The sequence below is a fragment of the Salvia splendens genome, chromosome 7 (genome assembly GCF_004379255.2).
Source record: "Salvia splendens isolate huo1 chromosome 7, SspV2, whole genome shotgun sequence".
In the NCBI taxonomy this organism is placed as follows: domain Eukaryota; kingdom Viridiplantae; phylum Streptophyta; class Magnoliopsida; order Lamiales; family Lamiaceae; genus Salvia; species Salvia splendens.
The window spans coordinates 36,003,155-36,021,117 of NC_056038.1; the positions used below are offsets into that span (position 1 = coordinate 36,003,155).

Genomic DNA, 17,963 nt, shown 5'->3' on the forward strand with positions numbered 1-17,963 from the left:
AGTTGATATTCTTAGATGCATGCAATTATTGCTAATTCTTCCCTGTCTTATTTAATTGATATACAAAAAAAAAATAGGTTAACCCTAGGTTTTATAAAATCAGTTACTAAGGAGTATATTATATACAAAAAAAAATTAACCCTCCAATTTATATCTACTATATTTGCATAAATTTTAAAAAGTTGACATGAAATTCAACGGCCAGCCCTTAAATATCCCTATATTTGAAAATATATATTAAAATTTCTCAATATAAAAATGATACATCCCTTCGTGCTGTTCATGACCAATTGACCTTCTCTTGTAATACAGTTTATCTTTATATATATAAATTGATTAAAATTTGATAGGTAGATTTGTAGATTTTGTCTTCTCCCAACTTTAAACATATCATAGTTATCTTTTGTTAATATTTGGTAGTTAGTTGTTAGTGATTGCCCCCACAAAGAAACGGTAGATGTTCACACCATCAACAACCCATTACATTCAACCTAATTTCTTCAAGTATAATATTATTATTATAGGACTTTAGAGAAATATGATGTGTCACAAACACAATATCATGCAAAAAAATTAAATTCATAGATATGTATAAGCATCGATTTTCTCTCTTTCAGAGCATATAATTAGGTTCAAAACTAGCTTGGTCTCGAATTAGCAATTCCATGTGCTTAATTAAATTATTAAAAATCAAATTTCATTTTTATTGAAATATAATTAGTTACATCGACGTCCATGATATTTGAATGTGAGACCTCAAGTCTAACCACTGGTGCATGTGTGTGTGTCAATAAAGATTTGACAAATTTTCTCCTAATTTCTTTTGACAAAAACTTATACTTTCCTCCTTACCGTTCTATGCAAAAAAATAAATAAATTACACTTTGTTAAAAAATTATTGTTATTATGATTAAATTTACTTTATTAAAAGTGATATTGTTATGAATAAAAATGAATATTAGTCTTATGAATAAAAGTCACAATATGTTCCAAATATAAAGTGGCACTTTGTGATTAAAAGAGATTGATGATTTTAATAAAATGTTTTTTTAGAAAAATAACCGAGTCAGGCAGGGTGAAACTATAATCCAATCGATCTTTATGCATAATCGAATGGATAATGGAGCAATAAGAAGTTTATGCCTCCATATTCAATATGTTGATAAATCACACTTACAAAATTGAATTACTATTAATTTGTTCACCCATTGATTTTTAAAATCCAAGATCCACCTCTAACATCATGGACTAGCACCAAAAAAGTCTTGGGGGTAAGAGTTTTATATTTTAAGATCATATATAAAAACATATACTCCCTTCGTCCCACATAATTTGACCCAGTTTTCCATTTCGGGACGTCCCACATAATTTGACCCATTTCACTTTTACCATTTTTGGTAGTGGACCCCACATTCCACTAACTCATTCCTACTCACATTTAATTATAAAACTAATATATAAAAGTTGGACCCACATTCCACTAACTTTTTCAACTCACTTTTCATTACATTTTTTAAAACTCGTGCCCGGTCAAAGTGTCCCAAATTATGTGGGACAGAGGGAGTACTATACAAGAAACCACTAAAGTCAAGGCTAAGATGAGAATTTAATTTGGTCTTTTATTTTGTTGTATTTGTGGCCCTACTTTATCCTTACACCTAACCTCATCGAGGTTGAGCAAATTTTTTCCTATAATTTTAATCTCGACTCAACAAATACTTTTAAATTTAATTTCTATTGGCCAATTCATCGATGGATTCGAAGTTGTCAAACTAACAAAAGTAATTTCACTAATATTGGTAATAGAATGTGGTTTTTGACAAAAAGCTATAAATCAAAGTCATTAGCCTTTCAAAACATGAGAATAAACAAAAATCAGTTGACTTGACTTCTAACATGTATTGATGACTAGATCCTGACACTTTTCTATATTCTTTTATTAAATATGAATAGTACTCCTAGCTAGCAACATTTTTGGCGAAGAATGTAATAATCATAAAATTTTATAAAAAGTGATTATAAAACACAAAAATAGTTTAATCCATCAGGATTCCATAGCCCAAGTAGAACGTATATCAGGAATCTACAATTTCATGATTCAAATAGCTACGAAAAAAACTCATTTTCAGACTAAACAACTCCAGATGACGCCGACGAATTGGTGACAACCTGCTCCAGTCCGCTAGTTTTGACGACACATGTTTAGTTTACTAGATTCGTTAATGGCGTAGTTCAATTTAACTGAATTCGAGACGAGAACTGAGAAATCAGAGACATAATATAAATACAAATACAACATAAATTTGTATTGTCAAATTATCATATATATATATCCAATATTTACGAGTGGATTTGGTGCGCCGGAAAAGGATGTTTTAGTTGTAAATTAGGTAAACTTAGACCAGAATCATCATGGCAGTTATTCAAGTCGATGGATATTTAATCTATAAATTGAAAAATATGAACTTGCTATATATTCTGTAAAACCCTTTTAAAGTAAAAAATAGTTAGTGAAATAGAACTATAAAAGAACTAATCGATTGGTCAAAGAAAGTGTTTAGGTGCGCTTTGAACTAAGATGATTGGAGTTGAAATTCTGTTTGTATCCACATCAACATTTTGACCACTTAAACGTTTGATAATCAATTTCGAATTAAAATTATAGTAGTCTATAGGTAGTATTACAATATTAAACAAATACCATAACGATTTGATTATGATATTTATTTTGTTTTAATTCGTGTTTATCACTCTCTGTATATGTATAATCTTAATTCACAGTCGTATATCTATCCATTCATGTGCCTTTGTCTAGTTAATGAAAATGTTAGGACAAAAAAATTCCATTAATATTTTTAGGTGGAGAAACAAAAATGTAGAGTATCTGTTTTAGGATTTACACGCAGCAAAAATAGACATATATCACGTCTTAATGTGAAAAAATTGTCTAAATTCTAATTCTATTTGCCTATTTTGAATTGCAATATTCATTAGTCATTACTTTAGCAACTTTCCATCGGAAAATATCACCATAGTCAACTACTAGACTTTGGAATTGAAAATAAATAAATAAATAAATAGCGACCTATTTCTCCTTGGTGCGCACACAGAATTCTAAGCAAATTAAATCCTACTAATTAATATATAAATCTAATAATTAACCTTTTTAGATACTGCGATTAAAGCCATTAATTGCATGGTAATGATGCACGCATTGCGAGCGCACTTACCTAAGTTTTCTTTGTATAAAAGCATTCCATATCTCTTTTTATGCTCGCATTTATATTTCATTATTACAATTTATACATTCTATAAAATTCATATCAATTTAAAGTGACCCTCGATTGGGACAAACCGACAAAGGGAGTATATAGTAGTAGTAGCAGCTTTTAAGTATAACGTTAATTTATTCTATTGCAGCAAAATCTGCCCCTCCGTTGCCAACTGCGCTACGCCCCTGCGGGCATAACGTTAATTTATTCTAACTCATTGTTTACTGAACTCATAAAACAACACCAGTAATCGGTAAAATAGAAGTCATTGTGCATCTCCGAAAACTTCAAATCAACATTTTCTCAATCTTTTAAAAATCGTCATATTTTGATATTTTGGTTTGTCTACAAAAATTAGTCCTTTTCATTTCTAGATATTCTCTCATGCTTTACCTATTTCTTCTCTTTCTCTCTCTAAATTTTACCAATTTTCTCATTAAAATACATGTCGACCAACAATAGGCCAATTTTTTTGGACGAATGGAGTATTAACATAATCCATTGTTTTCGTCACTAATAATACATTTATCAAATTACTACCATTACCTCAAGGGGCGATTATATCTCCATTTACAATATGCCACTCACTTTGATCAAAATTCGTGTCTCACTAGTCACTCCATTAATTCTATTATTCAGAGACGAACCATTACCTCTATTTTGTCCCTTTGGGGACATCCGATAAAATTGGAACGATACAGAGAAGATTAGCATGACCCCTGCGCAAGGATGACACGCATAAATCGAGGAAGGAACCATTACCTCTATTTTCCCGCCAGCCCATTTTAAGTGAATTGGGTCAAATAGAGGGAAAATGGGCTCGAGTGTGTAATCGAACCAATAGGCTCACGAATTTTTAAACGGGCCATGGATCTATACTTGAATACATATATCCGAATATAATTCATGAAAATAATTGTTCTTTAACACCATTGTATAACAACAAAAAAATATTACTCCTTTAAGTTAAACTCAAGGACGCATCGATAGAATAAAAATGAAAATTGCATTAATGACTATATACCAAACTTTAATTAAGACAAATGTGTTTGCAAGAATCCCACTATTTCCAGCGAAGATCACCCAAAAAAGATTCCAATTCATCATATTTCTTGGTCTATTCTAGTACTCCCTTCGTCCCGGCTAAGATAACACATTTATTAGTCGGTACAAGATTCTAGGATTTATTGGTTAATGTGCTTAATTGGAGAGAGAAAAAGGTAAACGTAAGTATTAAAATAGAGAGAAAAAGAAAAATAAATATTTTAAAATGAGTGAGAAAAAATAGTTGAGTGTATTAATTGAAGAAAGAAAGTTTCCAAATGAAGAAATGTGTCATCTTATTTGGAACAAACTAAAAAAAACGTGTCATTTTAAGTGGGATGGAGGAAGTAATTACTTCCTCCGCCCGTAAACGATTGATTTCTCTCTTTTATTGTCACATGTGATTAATTTTCATTTTTAGCTTCAAATAAAATAACTAATGTCTCGTACTCTACTTTCACTTTATCTCTTCTATTTTACCACCTTTTAATAAATACTTCATCCGTCTCTTAAATTTTGTCACATTTTTCTATTTTCGTCCGTCCCACAAAATTTGTCACATTTCACTTTTTACCGTTTTTTTGTAGTGGACCACATATTCCACTAATTAATTTCAACGCACATTTTGTTATAAAACTAATATATAAAAGTAGGACTCACTCTCTATTAACTCTTTCAGCTCAATTTTCATTATACTCTCTCCGTCCCACTTTAGGAGTCCCGGCTTACCATTTTTGGGTGTCCCACTTTAGGAGTCCTGATTGTAATATTCCATTATTAGGCCTCACATTCCACTAACATTTTTCCAGTCACATTTTATTATAAAACTAATATAAAAAATTATAATCCACATTCCACTATCTTTTTCACCAACTTTCCTTTACATTTCTTAAAACTCGTGCTGAACTCAACTGTGACTCCTAAAGTGGGACGGAGAGAGTATTTCTTAAAACCCACACCTTGTCAAAGTGTGACAAAATTTAAGGGATAAATGTGGTATTATTTTTTAAATCTCCAGAGAAAAAATCAATTACGTCATATAATAGGAAAAATATCATTTTCATATAAAAAGAAAAAATAATTACGATAAATTTATTAAATCTATACCAAAAAAAAATCAATAAAATGGGAGGAATGGAGTACTAATATTCACGAATCAATTTCTATATAATGGGATATGCTAACACACCATACCCCAAAAACCACCATGACAACCGTGCTTGAAACCTGCCGCATTCCACCGGCACCAGGCGCCGCCGCCGAGCTATCACTGCCGCTATCCTACCTCGATGTGACCTGGATTCACTTCACCCCCATCCGCCGCCTCATCTTCTACGCCCACCCTTTCTCCCAATTCGAATTCCTAAACACCACTATTCCACACCTCAAACAATCCCTCTCCCTCACTCTCAAACACTACCTCCCCGTCGCCGGAAACCTCCTCTACCCTTCCGACACCGCGCAGAAGCCCGCGATCCGCTACGTCGCGGGCGACTCCGTCCCGCTCACGATCGCCGTCTCCACCAACGACTTCGACCACCTCACCGCGAACCACCCGAGAGATGCGGATCAATTCTACGATTACATCCCTTTGATGCCGCCAACGACGACAGACGGGGACGAACGCAGAGTCGTCCCCGTCTTCGCCCTCCAAGCTACGTTGTTTCCCAGCTCGATCGTCGGATTCGTCAAAGCGTGGGCCGAGATTAACAGGCTCGGAGGCAGATCCGAGTATGTATCTATCGAAAATCGGGAAAACCGGCCGATTTTCGATAGAGGACTTATTAATGACCCATGTGGATGGGACCAATTGAATTGGGAAGTGATGAGAGAGATTCCTTTCACACCTCCGCCTTCATGTGACCCGGTCCCCACAGACCGGGTCAGGGCTGCGTTCACTTTGAACCGGACCGATTTAGAAAAACTGAAAAAAACCGGTCCGGTTCAGATCTCGTCGTTCGTGGCCGCGACGGCGTTCGTCTGGAGCTGTCTGGCGAAGTCCGGCCGTGGGGAAAGCGACGTCGCGGAGTACTTCTCGTTCGTTATCGACGTGCGCAGGCGGGCGGATCCACCGGTGCCGGCGAGCTACTTCGGCAACTGCCTGAGCTACGCGATGGCGAGGGTGGAGCGGGGGCGGCTGGCGGGGGAGGAGGGGTTTGCGGCGGCGGCGGAGGAGATCGGGAGGGTGATGAGGGAGAGGGTGAATAGGAAAGAGGAGGTTTTGAGATGTATGCAGAATTGGCGGGAAAGCTATGAGGAGATGAAGGGGATTAGGGCGGTTGGGGTTTCGGGGTCGCCGAAGTTCGATCTTGGCGCGGCGGATTTCGGGTGGGGGGAGGCGAGGAAGGTGGAGGTGCTGTCGATTGACAGGGAGAGTTCGATGTCGCTGAGCAAATCGAGGGGCGAAGGCGGCGGATTGGAGGTGGGGTTGTCGTTGGAGAAGAAGAGGATGGAAGCTTTTGCTGCAATATTTGCTCAAGGCCTATAGTGTTACAAATGGAGATCAAATGTAGTTATGAATGAGAGTGATGTTATTCAAATAAAATCTTTTCCAGTTTCTTTCACTAAATCGAGATTACTGAAAAAATAGTAGTAATTTGTTAAACACTACGTGTCTCACTTTTCGATCTTGGTCCCTCCCTTACAAATTGTCTTAATTAATCTTTTCGGCTAATTTTTCTTTACATTTTTTAAATTAACGTTGGATCAAACAAAGACACGTATTGGAATAACAGGAAGTATTAAATATAGAGAATTAAAATATATTGAAATGGTGTTATTTCATATGTTGCCGACGACCTAACAGTACAAGGGGCTTTCGCTCAGGATCCAAAGGGATTGCTTGAGCTTCGGGACGTTAACAATGTCAAGGAAAACGGCTTTTGAGCATATTTGGTCGTAGAAGATGAGGCGGTGCCTGGTCCTAAGTTATCTGAGTTAGTTTTTTCGTACACAAGACGAGAAATTATAAAAAAAAAAGTAAGTGAAAAATGAGAAATTAGAGTACAAAAAAGAATCGAATTTTATAGCCAAAATGAACTACATCAAGTAATTTAGGACATGCCAAAATAATACAATCCCAAATTATTTGGGATAGAGGGAGTACCTCTTATATTTCAACTTTGTTACACATGCCTAAAATCATGTGCTAATGAAGGACTATAATTGATAATTGAAGATTAAAATTAGATTACATACTTGATACTTTTCCACCCACTCTTAGGCCATCTTGAAATATAGAAGCAAAAGCCTCCATCATCTCCCTGGACAACGAAATACCGACGACCAAACCGTCGCAGGAGCTACCAAACCACATGGCGTAGGTCCATTGGCGGACACACATGTAAAGAGGGGAGGGCTTTAGACCCTAATGAATCCAATTTTTTAATTTTTTTCTATTATAAAATTATAAAATTTATTCATATTTTGAACATATTGGTATATAAAAGCCCTTAATACAGTAATATTTTAAATTATATGAAAATTTATTTTTATATAAAATTTTGAAAATTTAGCCCCTACTCATGTATATTTTTGCGTCCGCCCCTGCGTAGGTCCTGTCGTCCATCGACAGAAACTCGACCTTCCGCGTCGACCGCCGTCCAAAATCCACCTCCGCGAACTCGAATGTCGGCGAGCCAGAAGCCAGCAACATCCTCACGTCCTTACAATTCGACAACACAATCGGCAGCCGATTTTCCGGCTTTATAAGAAACTCGTCTCCGTCGTAGATTTTATTCATTTCATCATCAATAGCCTTTGCCGCGACAACAAATCCATCCTCCGCCGCCAGCTTCCTACTCTCGAGCCTCACCACCCCAGCGCCCAAGCAATTCCCGAAGTAATTCTTCGGCACGGGAGGATCAAACAGCGCGTTCCGCCGCCCCCTCCCGTCGGCCAGATAGTAGAACACCTCATCCTCGTCTCCTCCTCCTCCGCTTCCGCATTTCGCCAAGGAAGTCCAGATGTACGCCGAAGCAACCGCGAAGGTGGAGATGCGAAGCGACGGCGAAATCCGAATCTTGAGGCTTTTTACGTGGGATTGGCGGAGGATGAACGAAGCTCTCACTCTATTAGTCGGCACGGGATGCGACCGTGCCGGCTGGAAAGGAATCTTCTTCATCACATTTTAGAAGATTCCATCGATTCTTCTAGAATCTTCGGAAACCGGTCTGTCAAAAGCCGGCAGGGATTCGGTGTTTCTAGAAACGAACACCTCGTCGTCGCCGGATTTGTTGATCACGGCACAGGAATTGAAGAATCCGAAGATCGATCTTCCGTCGCAGAGAGAGTGGTGATAGTTCATGCCGATGCAGATGCCCCGGCCGGGAAAGAGTGTCGCCTGCAGGGCGACGAGAGGGACAATTTTGTAATTCTCTTCGTCATGCAGCGGCGGCGCGGGCGGTACGAGGGCGTAGAACGGATCGGATTCTCTGGCGTGATCTGCCACGAGCTCGTTGAAGTCGAGGCCGGAGACGGCTATTGTGAGTGGGATGGAGTCGCCGGAGGTGTAACGGAAAACGGGCTTTGAGGTGTCGGTGTGGAGAGGGTAGAGGAGGTTTCCGGCGACGGGGAGATAGTGTTTGAGGGTTAGAGAGAGAGAGTGTTTGAGGTTTGGAACAATGGTGTTGTGGAATTCAGCTTCGGAATATGGGTGGTTGAGAAGACGAGGCTGCGGATCGGATTCAGTTGCAGCCAAGAGATGTCGAAGAAGGAGAGCGGGAGGAAGAGCTCGGCGGCGACGCCTCGTGGCGGCGGAATCCGGCAGGTTTCAATCACGGTTGTCATGGCAGATTTTTTAAGATGAAAGTGATCATTGCTCCTTACATTTGCCATTATCCCATTTTGAATCGAATTGAATACTTTTGCATTTGTGTGTGTCTATTATTAATCATCTCAATTTGCAATTTTTATTTTTTTAGAAATAATTATTTAACTTTGTGAAAAATGTGATAGAAAATATTAGCATAATATGGATCCTACTTTTATATACAACATTCGATCCTCATTAAATGTCTTATATTTGACCGATGCGAATTTTAAAAAAAATGTTTGTCTTTGTAAAAAATAGTGGGTAGAAAAAGTTAGTGGAACGTGAATCCTACTTTTATATAATAGTTTTATAATAAAATGTGAGTGAGAATGAGTTAGTTGAATGTAGGGTGGTCCACTACTAAAAATGATAAAAAATCAAATGTGACATTTATTGGGGACCATCCAAATAAGAAAATATGAGACATTTAATGGGGACCGGAGGGAGTATTAATTTTATAATAAAATGAGAGTGAACTATGATCCATATTCTGCTAATATTTATGGTCCATTTAAAATGGGAGTGTATGGTTCATTACTAATTAAAGCTGTATTTAGTGAGTTAAATAAAATAAAATAAAGTAGAGAAGAAAATAAAGAAAGAAAGAAAGAGGAGAGAATAAAGTAGGTGTGATTAGATGTCTTGTTTTTAGCTAAAAAGAGAAATGACTCAAGTAACTTAGGACAACCAAAAATGGAATACGACTCAAGTAACTTGGGACATATGGAATATTTATTTTCAAATATATAAAGTGGACATCTTGAATGGGAAAAACTAAAATGGAAAAGTAAACATCTTGAATGAGACGGAGGTAGTAAGATTTTAAGATATACTCCATCTGAGCCGGCTAATATGGCACATTTCTCAATCGGCAAAGAAGATTTTGTAATTTGTTAGTTAATTTGTTTAATTGTAGTGTGAAAATGTGAGATATATATAAGTTTTAAATGAAGAGAGAAGAAGGTTGGATCGATGAGAGAAAAAAATGATTGTATATATTAATTGGAGAGATAAAGTTATTTTAATATTTTTAAATATAAAAGTTTAATTATCTTATTTAGAATTGCCTAATAAGAAAAATATGTTACTGGTATAGAGAGAGTACAACATAAAATATGTGTCGTTGGAATAAAACAGCAAATTTGATTTATGACTATATACCAATCTAATAATCCCAACAAAAAACATTAGTATATCGTTAGAATACAACTGTAAATTTCATTTATGACTATACTAATCTAATAAAACTGCAAATTTGATTTGTGACCATTTCCCAATCTTCTAATCCCAAAAGTCATTCAGAATCTATCAATTCATTCATATTCATTCATATTTTTGTTTAATTTTGTAATTGAGGCATTTAAAATATTAAGTTTGGCCAAATTCTTTCTGATGTGTTCAACAAAAATGATTTGACTTTTAAACAAGTGTAATCATATACTCCCTCCGTCCTCAAAGAATATGCGCTTTGAATTCGGCCCGAGTTTTAATGTAAAATTGATAAAGTAAGATAGAGATAGAAAGAAAATGTAATTAAAGTATTGTTAGTGGAGAATGGGTCCCACCTCATTAGAGAGAAAAGACTTTCGAAAAATAGAAAGTACATATTCTTATGGAACGGATTAAAAAGAAATATTCTTGTGGGACGGAGAGAGTAGTATAATATGCCCACTTAATATGTTCATCAATTTCAGCCAGAACTTTTGACAAGACAATCATACCTTTTAGGGACGGAGGGACTACTATATAATACGAAAGTACTTCATTGAATACATTAAAAATTACATATACTTAAAAATTAAATGTAAAAATATATTTTCATTAAGAAAACTACTCCCTTGTCCCACTCTAAGTTGAGCATTTCTAATTTGGTAGTACGTGATTTTATATAGTGTTGTTTTGTGAGTAAAATTGAGTAAATAAATTAAGAGAGATGAAGCGAGAGTAAATTATGAGAAAGGATGAAGTTTTTGTCAAAAAAAGAATACGACTCAACTATCTTAGGACAACCCAAAATGAAATACGACTCAACTACCTTGAAACGGATGGAGTATACGTTAAGAGGTAGTTGAAACGGATGGAGTATACGTTAAGAAATACAAAATCCATCCTGTATGTCTAGAAAACCATCCAATTGTAAACTACATTTATAACTACTCCCTTCGTCTCACAATAAGAATTTCATTTTGCCTTTTCGGTCCGTCCTACAGTAAAAGTTTTATTTCATTTTTACTATAAATAATTAGTATGCTCCACATTCCACCAACTTATTTTACTTACATTTTATTATAAAAACTAATTTACATGAGTGAGACTCATGTTCCACTTGCTTATTCCATTTACCTAAGTTTGAAACTTTAATGCCAAAAAATTTTGTTAAAGATAAATGTAGAGATAACTCAGAATCTTTCAATTCGATCTCATTCGAGAATAAATTTCTTAAATACGCCTTAGTAGTATCATCACTCATACTCCAAACACCCGCCATGACAACCGTAATCGAAACCTGCCGTATTCCGCCGCCACGAGGCGTCCCCGCCGAGCTCTTCCTCCCCCTCTCCTTCTTCGACATGTCTTGGCTGCATACCGTTCCGATGTACGTCCTCAACTTCTACAACCACACATGTTCCGAAGCGGAATTCCACAACACCATTGTTCCAAACCTCAAACATTCTCTCTCTCTCACTCTCAAACACTATCTCCCCGTCGCCGGAAACATCCTCTTCCCTCTCGACACCGCCGCCTCAAAGCCCGTTCTCCGCTACATCTCCGGCGACACCGTAGCGCTCACGGTCGCCGTCTCCGGCCTCGATTTCGACGAGCTCGTCGCTAATCACGCTAGAGAAGCCGACCAATTCTACGACCTCGTCCCGCCGCCGGTCCCGCTGACGGAGGATGAGAATTACAAAATTGCCCCTGTGTTCTCATTCCAGGCGACTCTCTTCCCCAGCCGCGGAATCTGCATCGGCGTGAACTTCCAGCACACCCTCTGCGACTGGAGATCCACCGTCGGATTCATGAAAGCGTGGGCTATGATCAATAAATCCGGCGGTGATAAGGTTTTGGTGCCGAAAACCGGGCCGGTTTTTGAGAAACCGGACTCGGAAGGTTCTAGAAGAGTCGATGGAATGTTCTGGAATAAAATGAAGAAGATTCCTTTCGAGCCGTCAGTGTCGCTTCCACGGCCGACTAATAGAGTGAGAGCCTCGTTCATCCTCCGCCAATCCGACATAAGGAAGCTGAAGAATCGGATCTTATCGGCGAGGCCGGGCCTGGATCGGGTCTCCACTTTAATGATAGCCGCGGCGTATGTTTGGACGACATTAGTGAAGTCTCACGGCAGCAGCGCGGAAGGTGAAGAGGAGGTGCTCTACATTCCGGCTGACGCGAGAGGGCGGCGGAACGCGCTGTTTGATCCGCCGGTTCCGGTGAATTACTTCGGGAATTGCTTGGGTGGTGGGTTGGTGAAGATGGAGCAGCGGAAGCTAGCGGGGAAGGATGGATTTGTGGTGGCGGCGGAGGCGATTGGGGATGTGATCAAGGCGAAAATCCTCGACGGAGATGAGTTGCTTAAATGTCCGGAAAATCGGCTGGGGAAGATGGAGAGGCGTGAGAAGGTTTTCGGGGTTTTGGTGGTGTATGGTTCGCCCAAGTTTGAGTATAAGGAGGCGGATTTCGGGTGGGGGGTGGCGAGGAAGGTGATGATTCTGTCGTTGGATCAAGATAACTATGGGATGTTGATGAGTAACTCCGGCGACGGCGGTTTGGTCATCGATATGTCGCTGCCCAAGGAGAGGATGGAGTCTTTTGCGTCTATATTTCAAGATGGCCTAATACTGCGAGGAAAAGTATATGGAGAATCAAGGATGTAGACATGTAGTCTACAATTACCTATTCCTTCTTTCGGTCCCTTTTATTTAAGATGTTCGTTTCTTTGTCCTTTGCTAAATGATTCATATTTCTTTTTAAAATATTTAACAAATGAGTAATTTTCTTTTTAACATTCTCTCTTATTTTTTTTCTTTCCTTTATTCCCTTTTTTGCTAAAACAAATACCACACTTAGTGAGGGACAGGAGAGGACTAATGGACAGGAGAGAGTGTTCATTTACTTAGAGTTATAGGCGAGTTGTTAATATTGTTAATTAAAATCTTTCATGTTAAGCTATCATGACTAGTGACTATTCCCTTCGTTCTCTAGTATGTGTATTATTTTCACCAGGTTTGAATTTTATAACCGTAATAGAAAGTGGATTGAAAAAGTTAATGGTACGTAGGTCCTACTTTTATATACTTCTTCCGTCCCAAAAGAATATACACTTTAAGTTCGAAACGAGTTTTAATGCAGAATTGGTGAAGTAAGAGAAAAGTTGAGAGAACAAGTAATTAAAATATTATTACTGGAAAATGGGTCTCACCTCATTAGCAAGAAAATAATTTCTAAAATTAAAAAGTGTATATTCTTGTGGAACGGATTAAAAAAGAAAGAGCGCATATTCTTATAGGACGGAGAGAGTATTTCAGAATACTGATAAAATTATTTAAATAGAATGAAGAAACCTTACTACGATATTGCTCTCAAACAGTTTCGAACCTACATCTAGAACATGGAGATTGGAGATAGATCGATTAAGCACTCGGGCAACAATATACGTTGAAAAATTAATCTAACAGCATAATTTTAAAGATACAGTTATACCCCATTGTTCTGCAATCAATCAACTTAAATGTTGTTATGGAAAATCAAATCAAAGCTGTAAACCAAAACCCTTTCTCACATATAGAGACCAATTGCAAACATAGAAGCAAAAGTCTCCATCTCCTCCTTGGTCAACGACATACCGACGGCCAAATCTCCGTCGCGCGAGTTAAACAACGACATCAAATATCCTGCACCGTCCAACGACAGAAACTCCACCTTCTCCGCCTCCCCCCATCCGAAATCCGCCTCCGTGAAATCCAACTTCGGGGAACCAGTTATCCCCAAAGCCCTAATATCCTTACATTTCGCCATCTCCGTCAACAGATTCTCCGGGCTTTTTAGAAACTCATCCCCGTCGTAGATTTTCGCCTTCATCTCATCACCAATAGCCTCCGCTGCTACAACAAATCCATCCTCCGCCACCAACTTCCGATGCTCGACTCTCACCACCCTGCCACCTAAGCAATTGCCGAAGTAATTCACCGCCAATGGTGGATCGAACAGCGCGTTCCGCCTGCCCCGGGCGTCAGCCCCAAAGATGAAAACCTCATCTTCATCTCCAGCCGGACCCAAGGATTTCGCCAAGGTAGTCCAGACATACGCCGCCGCAACCACAAAAGTGGAGACTCGATCTATGTTTGGCCTCGCAGACAAGATCAGATTCTTGAGCGTTTTTATGTTGGATTGGTGGAGGATGAACGAAGCTCTCACTCTATTAGTCGGCAATGGATGCGTCGCCGCCGGCTGGAAAGGAATCTTCTTCATCACATCCCAGAATATTCCATTAAGTCTTCTAGAATCTTTGCAAACTGTTCTCTCAAAAAACGGCATATATTCGCCGTTTCTAGAAACAAACACCTCATCATCGCCGGATTTGCTGATCATAGCCCACGCCTTCAAGAAAAAAATGTTAGTAAGAACTTCATGATTAAGCATATTTTCTTATAGTCTAATAATAAATATTAGCAAGATATTATTTAGGATTAAGTTGTTAGATTATTTATTAGGAAGGGATTGGCTATGCATCAAAAATTAAGTCATGAGATTGAATCTCATGAATCAGACATAATACAAACTGAATCATGAGATATAATCTTGCAAACCAAACACACCTAAAATACTAAAATTCGTACCAATAATATTTTTAATTATATTTTAGAATTAGTGCAATCATTAATAAGGGTTAAAAAAGATTTCAGATAACGTGGACAAAATTAACAATAAAAAAAAATACTTAAGCCATTACCTTCATGAATCCTAAGATTGATCTCCCGTCACTGAGGCTATGGTGATTGCTCAAACCAACGCAGATTCCCCGGCCGGGAAAGAGAGTCACCTGCAGAGAGATCAGAGGGACAATTTGGTAATTTTCTTCCTCAGCCATTTTCGGCGTCCGAGGAAGGAGGTCATAGAACTGATCCGATTCTCTAGCGTGATTTGCGACGAGCTCTTCGAAATCGAGGCCGGAGACAGCGATCGTGAGGGAGACGGAGTCGCCAGAGATGTAACGGTAAACAGGCTTCGAGGCGTCGGTGTGGAGAGGGTAGAGGAGATTTCCGGCTACGGGGAGATAGTGTTGGAGAGTTAAAGAGAGAGTGTGTTTGAGGTTTGGAACAATGGTGTTGGAGAATTCAACTTCGGAACATGGATGTCTGTAAAAGATGAGGCGGCGGGTCGTATTGAAATGTAGCCACATCATGTCGAAGAAGGAGAGCGGCAGGAACAGCTCGGCGGCGCCGCCTTGTGGCGGTGGAATACGGCAGGTTTCGAGCACAGTTGTCATTGCAGGGTTTTTGAGTATGAAGCGAACAACTAGATATGGTGTTTTATAGGGTAATATACTAATTCACCACTTCTTTTCAATATATAGAAATTGAATCCATGAAAATTCTTACTGCATGTCCAATTAAATAGTCTTGTCCATTTCTGTACGACTTTTAGATAACACAAATTGGTAAGTCATATATACATTTATACTCTTTCTATGCTAGAAAATTTGTCACTTGTTTCCATTTTTATCCATCCTATAAAATTTGTTGACATTCCAAAATAGCAAAATAAGACTATTTTTCGTAAACAGAGAGACTAATATATAAAAATAGGATCTACGTTACACTAACTTTAAAATTCGCGCCGAGTCAAAAACACAAAGTGGGAGAGTATTTATTAAGGTTCTCTTTCACATAGAAGTAACAAGCATCACATTATTACACTGAATAACTATATCTAAAATCATTTGTAATTGAAGAAAATGGTCATCTTACATACAGAAAAAATAAGTAGGTTTTGTTAGAGGTGACAATTTTTTATACAGAAAGAAAATGGTCATCTTACACGAACACGCATGAAGTTAACTTCGAGTCCTTCTAAGGTCGCCCAAAAGGAACCCAATGATTTTGGGTTGGGTCGGATCGGGTTAGAGTCGGGTAATAATTACTTTTATTATTTTTATTTGGTCCCACAATAAGAGTTACATTTTGTCATTTTGGTCCGTCCTACAATAAGATTCACATTTCACTTTTACTATAAATAGTTAATAGGTCACATATTCCACTAACTCACTTCACTCACATTTTATTATAAAATCAATATAAAAAAGTGAGCTCCATATTCAGTGGCAGAGCCAGGGGGCCGAATTACTATTAAGATTTGTTGATGTTTTCGGTGTAAACATCGTGAAAACAGCTCGGACATGAGTAATAAAGAATTGTGTGTGAGAGATGGATAATGAGATAAATGATTATATGATGAGTAATAGAAACTAGAGATACGGTAACAACCTCGACATTAATATAATTAAATATTTTTTTATTAAAGAGCATAGTACTGAAATTGATTTTAATGTATCTTTATTTTTTTTTATAATACAGTGTATAGATTAAAGAAATATTTAATTACTATTCTTAAATTATGAAAATCATACTTTATAATTATAAAACAAAGCAAAAAAACTAGCTGATTATAATATCCAAATAAGAGTAGAGAATGAATTCAATTAATTAAAATAAGAGAGGGTGAATCAATCCTGGGTAACTTGGTTGCTAGCCAAATAAACAGGCCACTGCGCTAGTTCCAATCCGTGTTAAATATTGCATACATATATTGGATGGCTGAGGGATCCCAAGGGCCCCTTGGCTCCGCCATGTCCATGTTTCATTAATTTTTTTAATCTATTATTTTTTATATTTTTTAAAATGTGTGCTTACACACTCCTATTGTGGGACGAATGTAGTATTATATTTTAATTTTATTGTTTAGATTTAAATCATGATAAAGTCCTAATTATATTATACTCCGTATTAATGAACGGCTGGCAATATTTTTTGCATGAAACGATAACATGCACGATTTGTAGGCCTAGATTTTGTAAATTATATCCATTATTTTCCCTAACACTGTTAGGTCATCTTAAAATATAGAAGCAAAAGACTCCATCCTCTCCTTGGACAGCGACAAATCGATAACCAAACCACCGTCGCCGGAGTTACTTATCAACATCCCAATCAACACCTCTTCATCCAACGACAGCATCTCCACCTTCCTTGCCACCCCCATCCGAAATCCGCCTCCTTACATTCAAACTTGATCGAACCATACACCGCCAAAACTCCGACAACCCTCTCACCTATCTTCCCCAGCCGATCTTCCGGGCTTTTAACAAACTCATCTCCGTCGTAGATTTTAGCCTTGATCACATCACCAATCGCCTCCGCGGCCACCACAAATCCATCCTCCCTCGCCAACTTCCGCTGCTCCACTTTCACCATCCCACCACCCAAGCAATTCCCGAAGTAATTCACCGGAACCGGCGGATCGAACAGCGCGTTCCGCCGCCCTCTCGCGTCAGCCGGAAAATAGAACACCTCGTGTTTATCTTCCGCGCTGCTGCCGTGGGACTTCACCAGCGTGGTCCAGACGTATGCCGCCGCAACCGTGAAAGTGGGGACTCGATCTAGGCTCGGCCTCCTATAAATAGGCACGTAATAAAACTGTCATTAAGAATGCAGCAAGAATGGATATTATACATGTCATGAAACGTTGATGTGATGATTGGATATTGACATCTTTTATGAATTGTCAGTTGATTCAATTAATTTCGTAAATATTAGATATATTAGCAGTTGGCCATTATT

The 17,963-nt window shown here is 38.1% G+C and overlaps 5 protein-coding genes and 1 non-coding gene across 6 annotated transcripts; 3 read left to right on the plus strand and 3 right to left on the minus strand.

Annotated features, from left to right (window-relative positions):
• Positions 1-3,934: 3,934 nt before the first annotated feature.
• LOC121742783 lies at positions 3,935-4,037 on the plus strand. Its single transcript, XR_006038121.1, has one exon. It is a non-coding gene; the product is annotated as a U6 spliceosomal RNA (small nuclear RNA).
• Positions 4,038-5,523: 1,486 nt separating this feature from the next.
• LOC121810818 (malonyl-coenzyme:anthocyanin 5-O-glucoside-6'''-O-malonyltransferase-like) lies at positions 5,524-6,804 on the plus strand. Its single transcript, XM_042211542.1, has one exon. The coding sequence runs from the start codon at positions 5,524-5,526 to the stop codon at positions 6,802-6,804; it is 1,281 nt and encodes a 426-aa protein (XP_042067476.1).
• Positions 6,805-7,827: 1,023 nt separating this feature from the next.
• On the minus strand, positions 7,828-8,439 carry LOC121810819 (malonyl-coenzyme:anthocyanin 5-O-glucoside-6'''-O-malonyltransferase-like). The gene has a single exon (XM_042211543.1). The coding sequence runs from the start codon at positions 8,437-8,439 to the stop codon at positions 7,828-7,830; it is 612 nt and encodes a 203-aa protein (XP_042067477.1).
• A 6-nt stretch (positions 8,440-8,445) lies between these two features.
• Positions 8,446-9,152, minus strand: LOC121810820 (malonyl-coenzyme:anthocyanin 5-O-glucoside-6'''-O-malonyltransferase-like). The gene is made up of 2 exons (XM_042211544.1): positions 9,144-9,152; positions 8,446-8,988 (listed from the first exon to the last, which is right to left on the minus strand). The coding sequence occupies exons 1-2, from the start codon at positions 9,150-9,152 to the stop codon at positions 8,446-8,448; spliced, it is 552 nt and encodes a 183-aa protein (XP_042067478.1).
• Positions 9,153-11,615: 2,463 nt separating this feature from the next.
• LOC121810822 (malonyl-coenzyme:anthocyanin 5-O-glucoside-6'''-O-malonyltransferase-like) lies at positions 11,616-13,001 on the plus strand. Its single transcript, XM_042211545.1, has one exon. It carries the CDS (start codon positions 11,616-11,618, stop codon positions 12,999-13,001), a length of 1,386 nt encoding a protein of 461 aa, XP_042067479.1.
• A 901-nt stretch (positions 13,002-13,902) lies between these two features.
• On the minus strand, positions 13,903-15,613 carry LOC121810823 (malonyl-coenzyme:anthocyanin 5-O-glucoside-6'''-O-malonyltransferase-like). The gene is made up of 2 exons (XM_042211546.1): positions 15,077-15,613; positions 13,903-14,724 (listed from the first exon to the last, which is right to left on the minus strand). Exons 1-2 carry the CDS (start codon positions 15,611-15,613, stop codon positions 13,903-13,905), a joined length of 1,359 nt encoding a protein of 452 aa, XP_042067480.1.
• Positions 15,614-17,963: the final 2,350 nt, after the last annotated feature.

What these genes read in the sequence shown, in the direction of transcription:
- LOC121810819 (XM_042211543.1), bottom strand. Translation starts at nt 8,439, where the DNA reads ATGAAGAAGATTCCTTTCCAGCCGGCACGGTCGCATCCCGTGCCGACT.
- LOC121810823 (XM_042211546.1), bottom strand. Translation starts at nt 15,613, where the DNA reads ATGACAACTGTGCTCGAAACCTGCCGTATTCCACCGCCACAAGGCGGC. An exon ending in CAATCTTAGGATTCATGAAG is followed by an intron (nt 14,725 to 15,076) that starts GTAATGGCTTAA and finishes TTTTTCTTGAAG; the next exon opens with GCGTGGGCTATGATCAGCAA.
- LOC121810818 (XM_042211542.1), top strand. Translation starts at nt 5,524, where the DNA reads ATGACAACCGTGCTTGAAACCTGCCGCATTCCACCGGCACCAGGCGCC.
- LOC121810822 (XM_042211545.1), top strand. Translation starts at nt 11,616, where the DNA reads ATGACAACCGTAATCGAAACCTGCCGTATTCCGCCGCCACGAGGCGTC.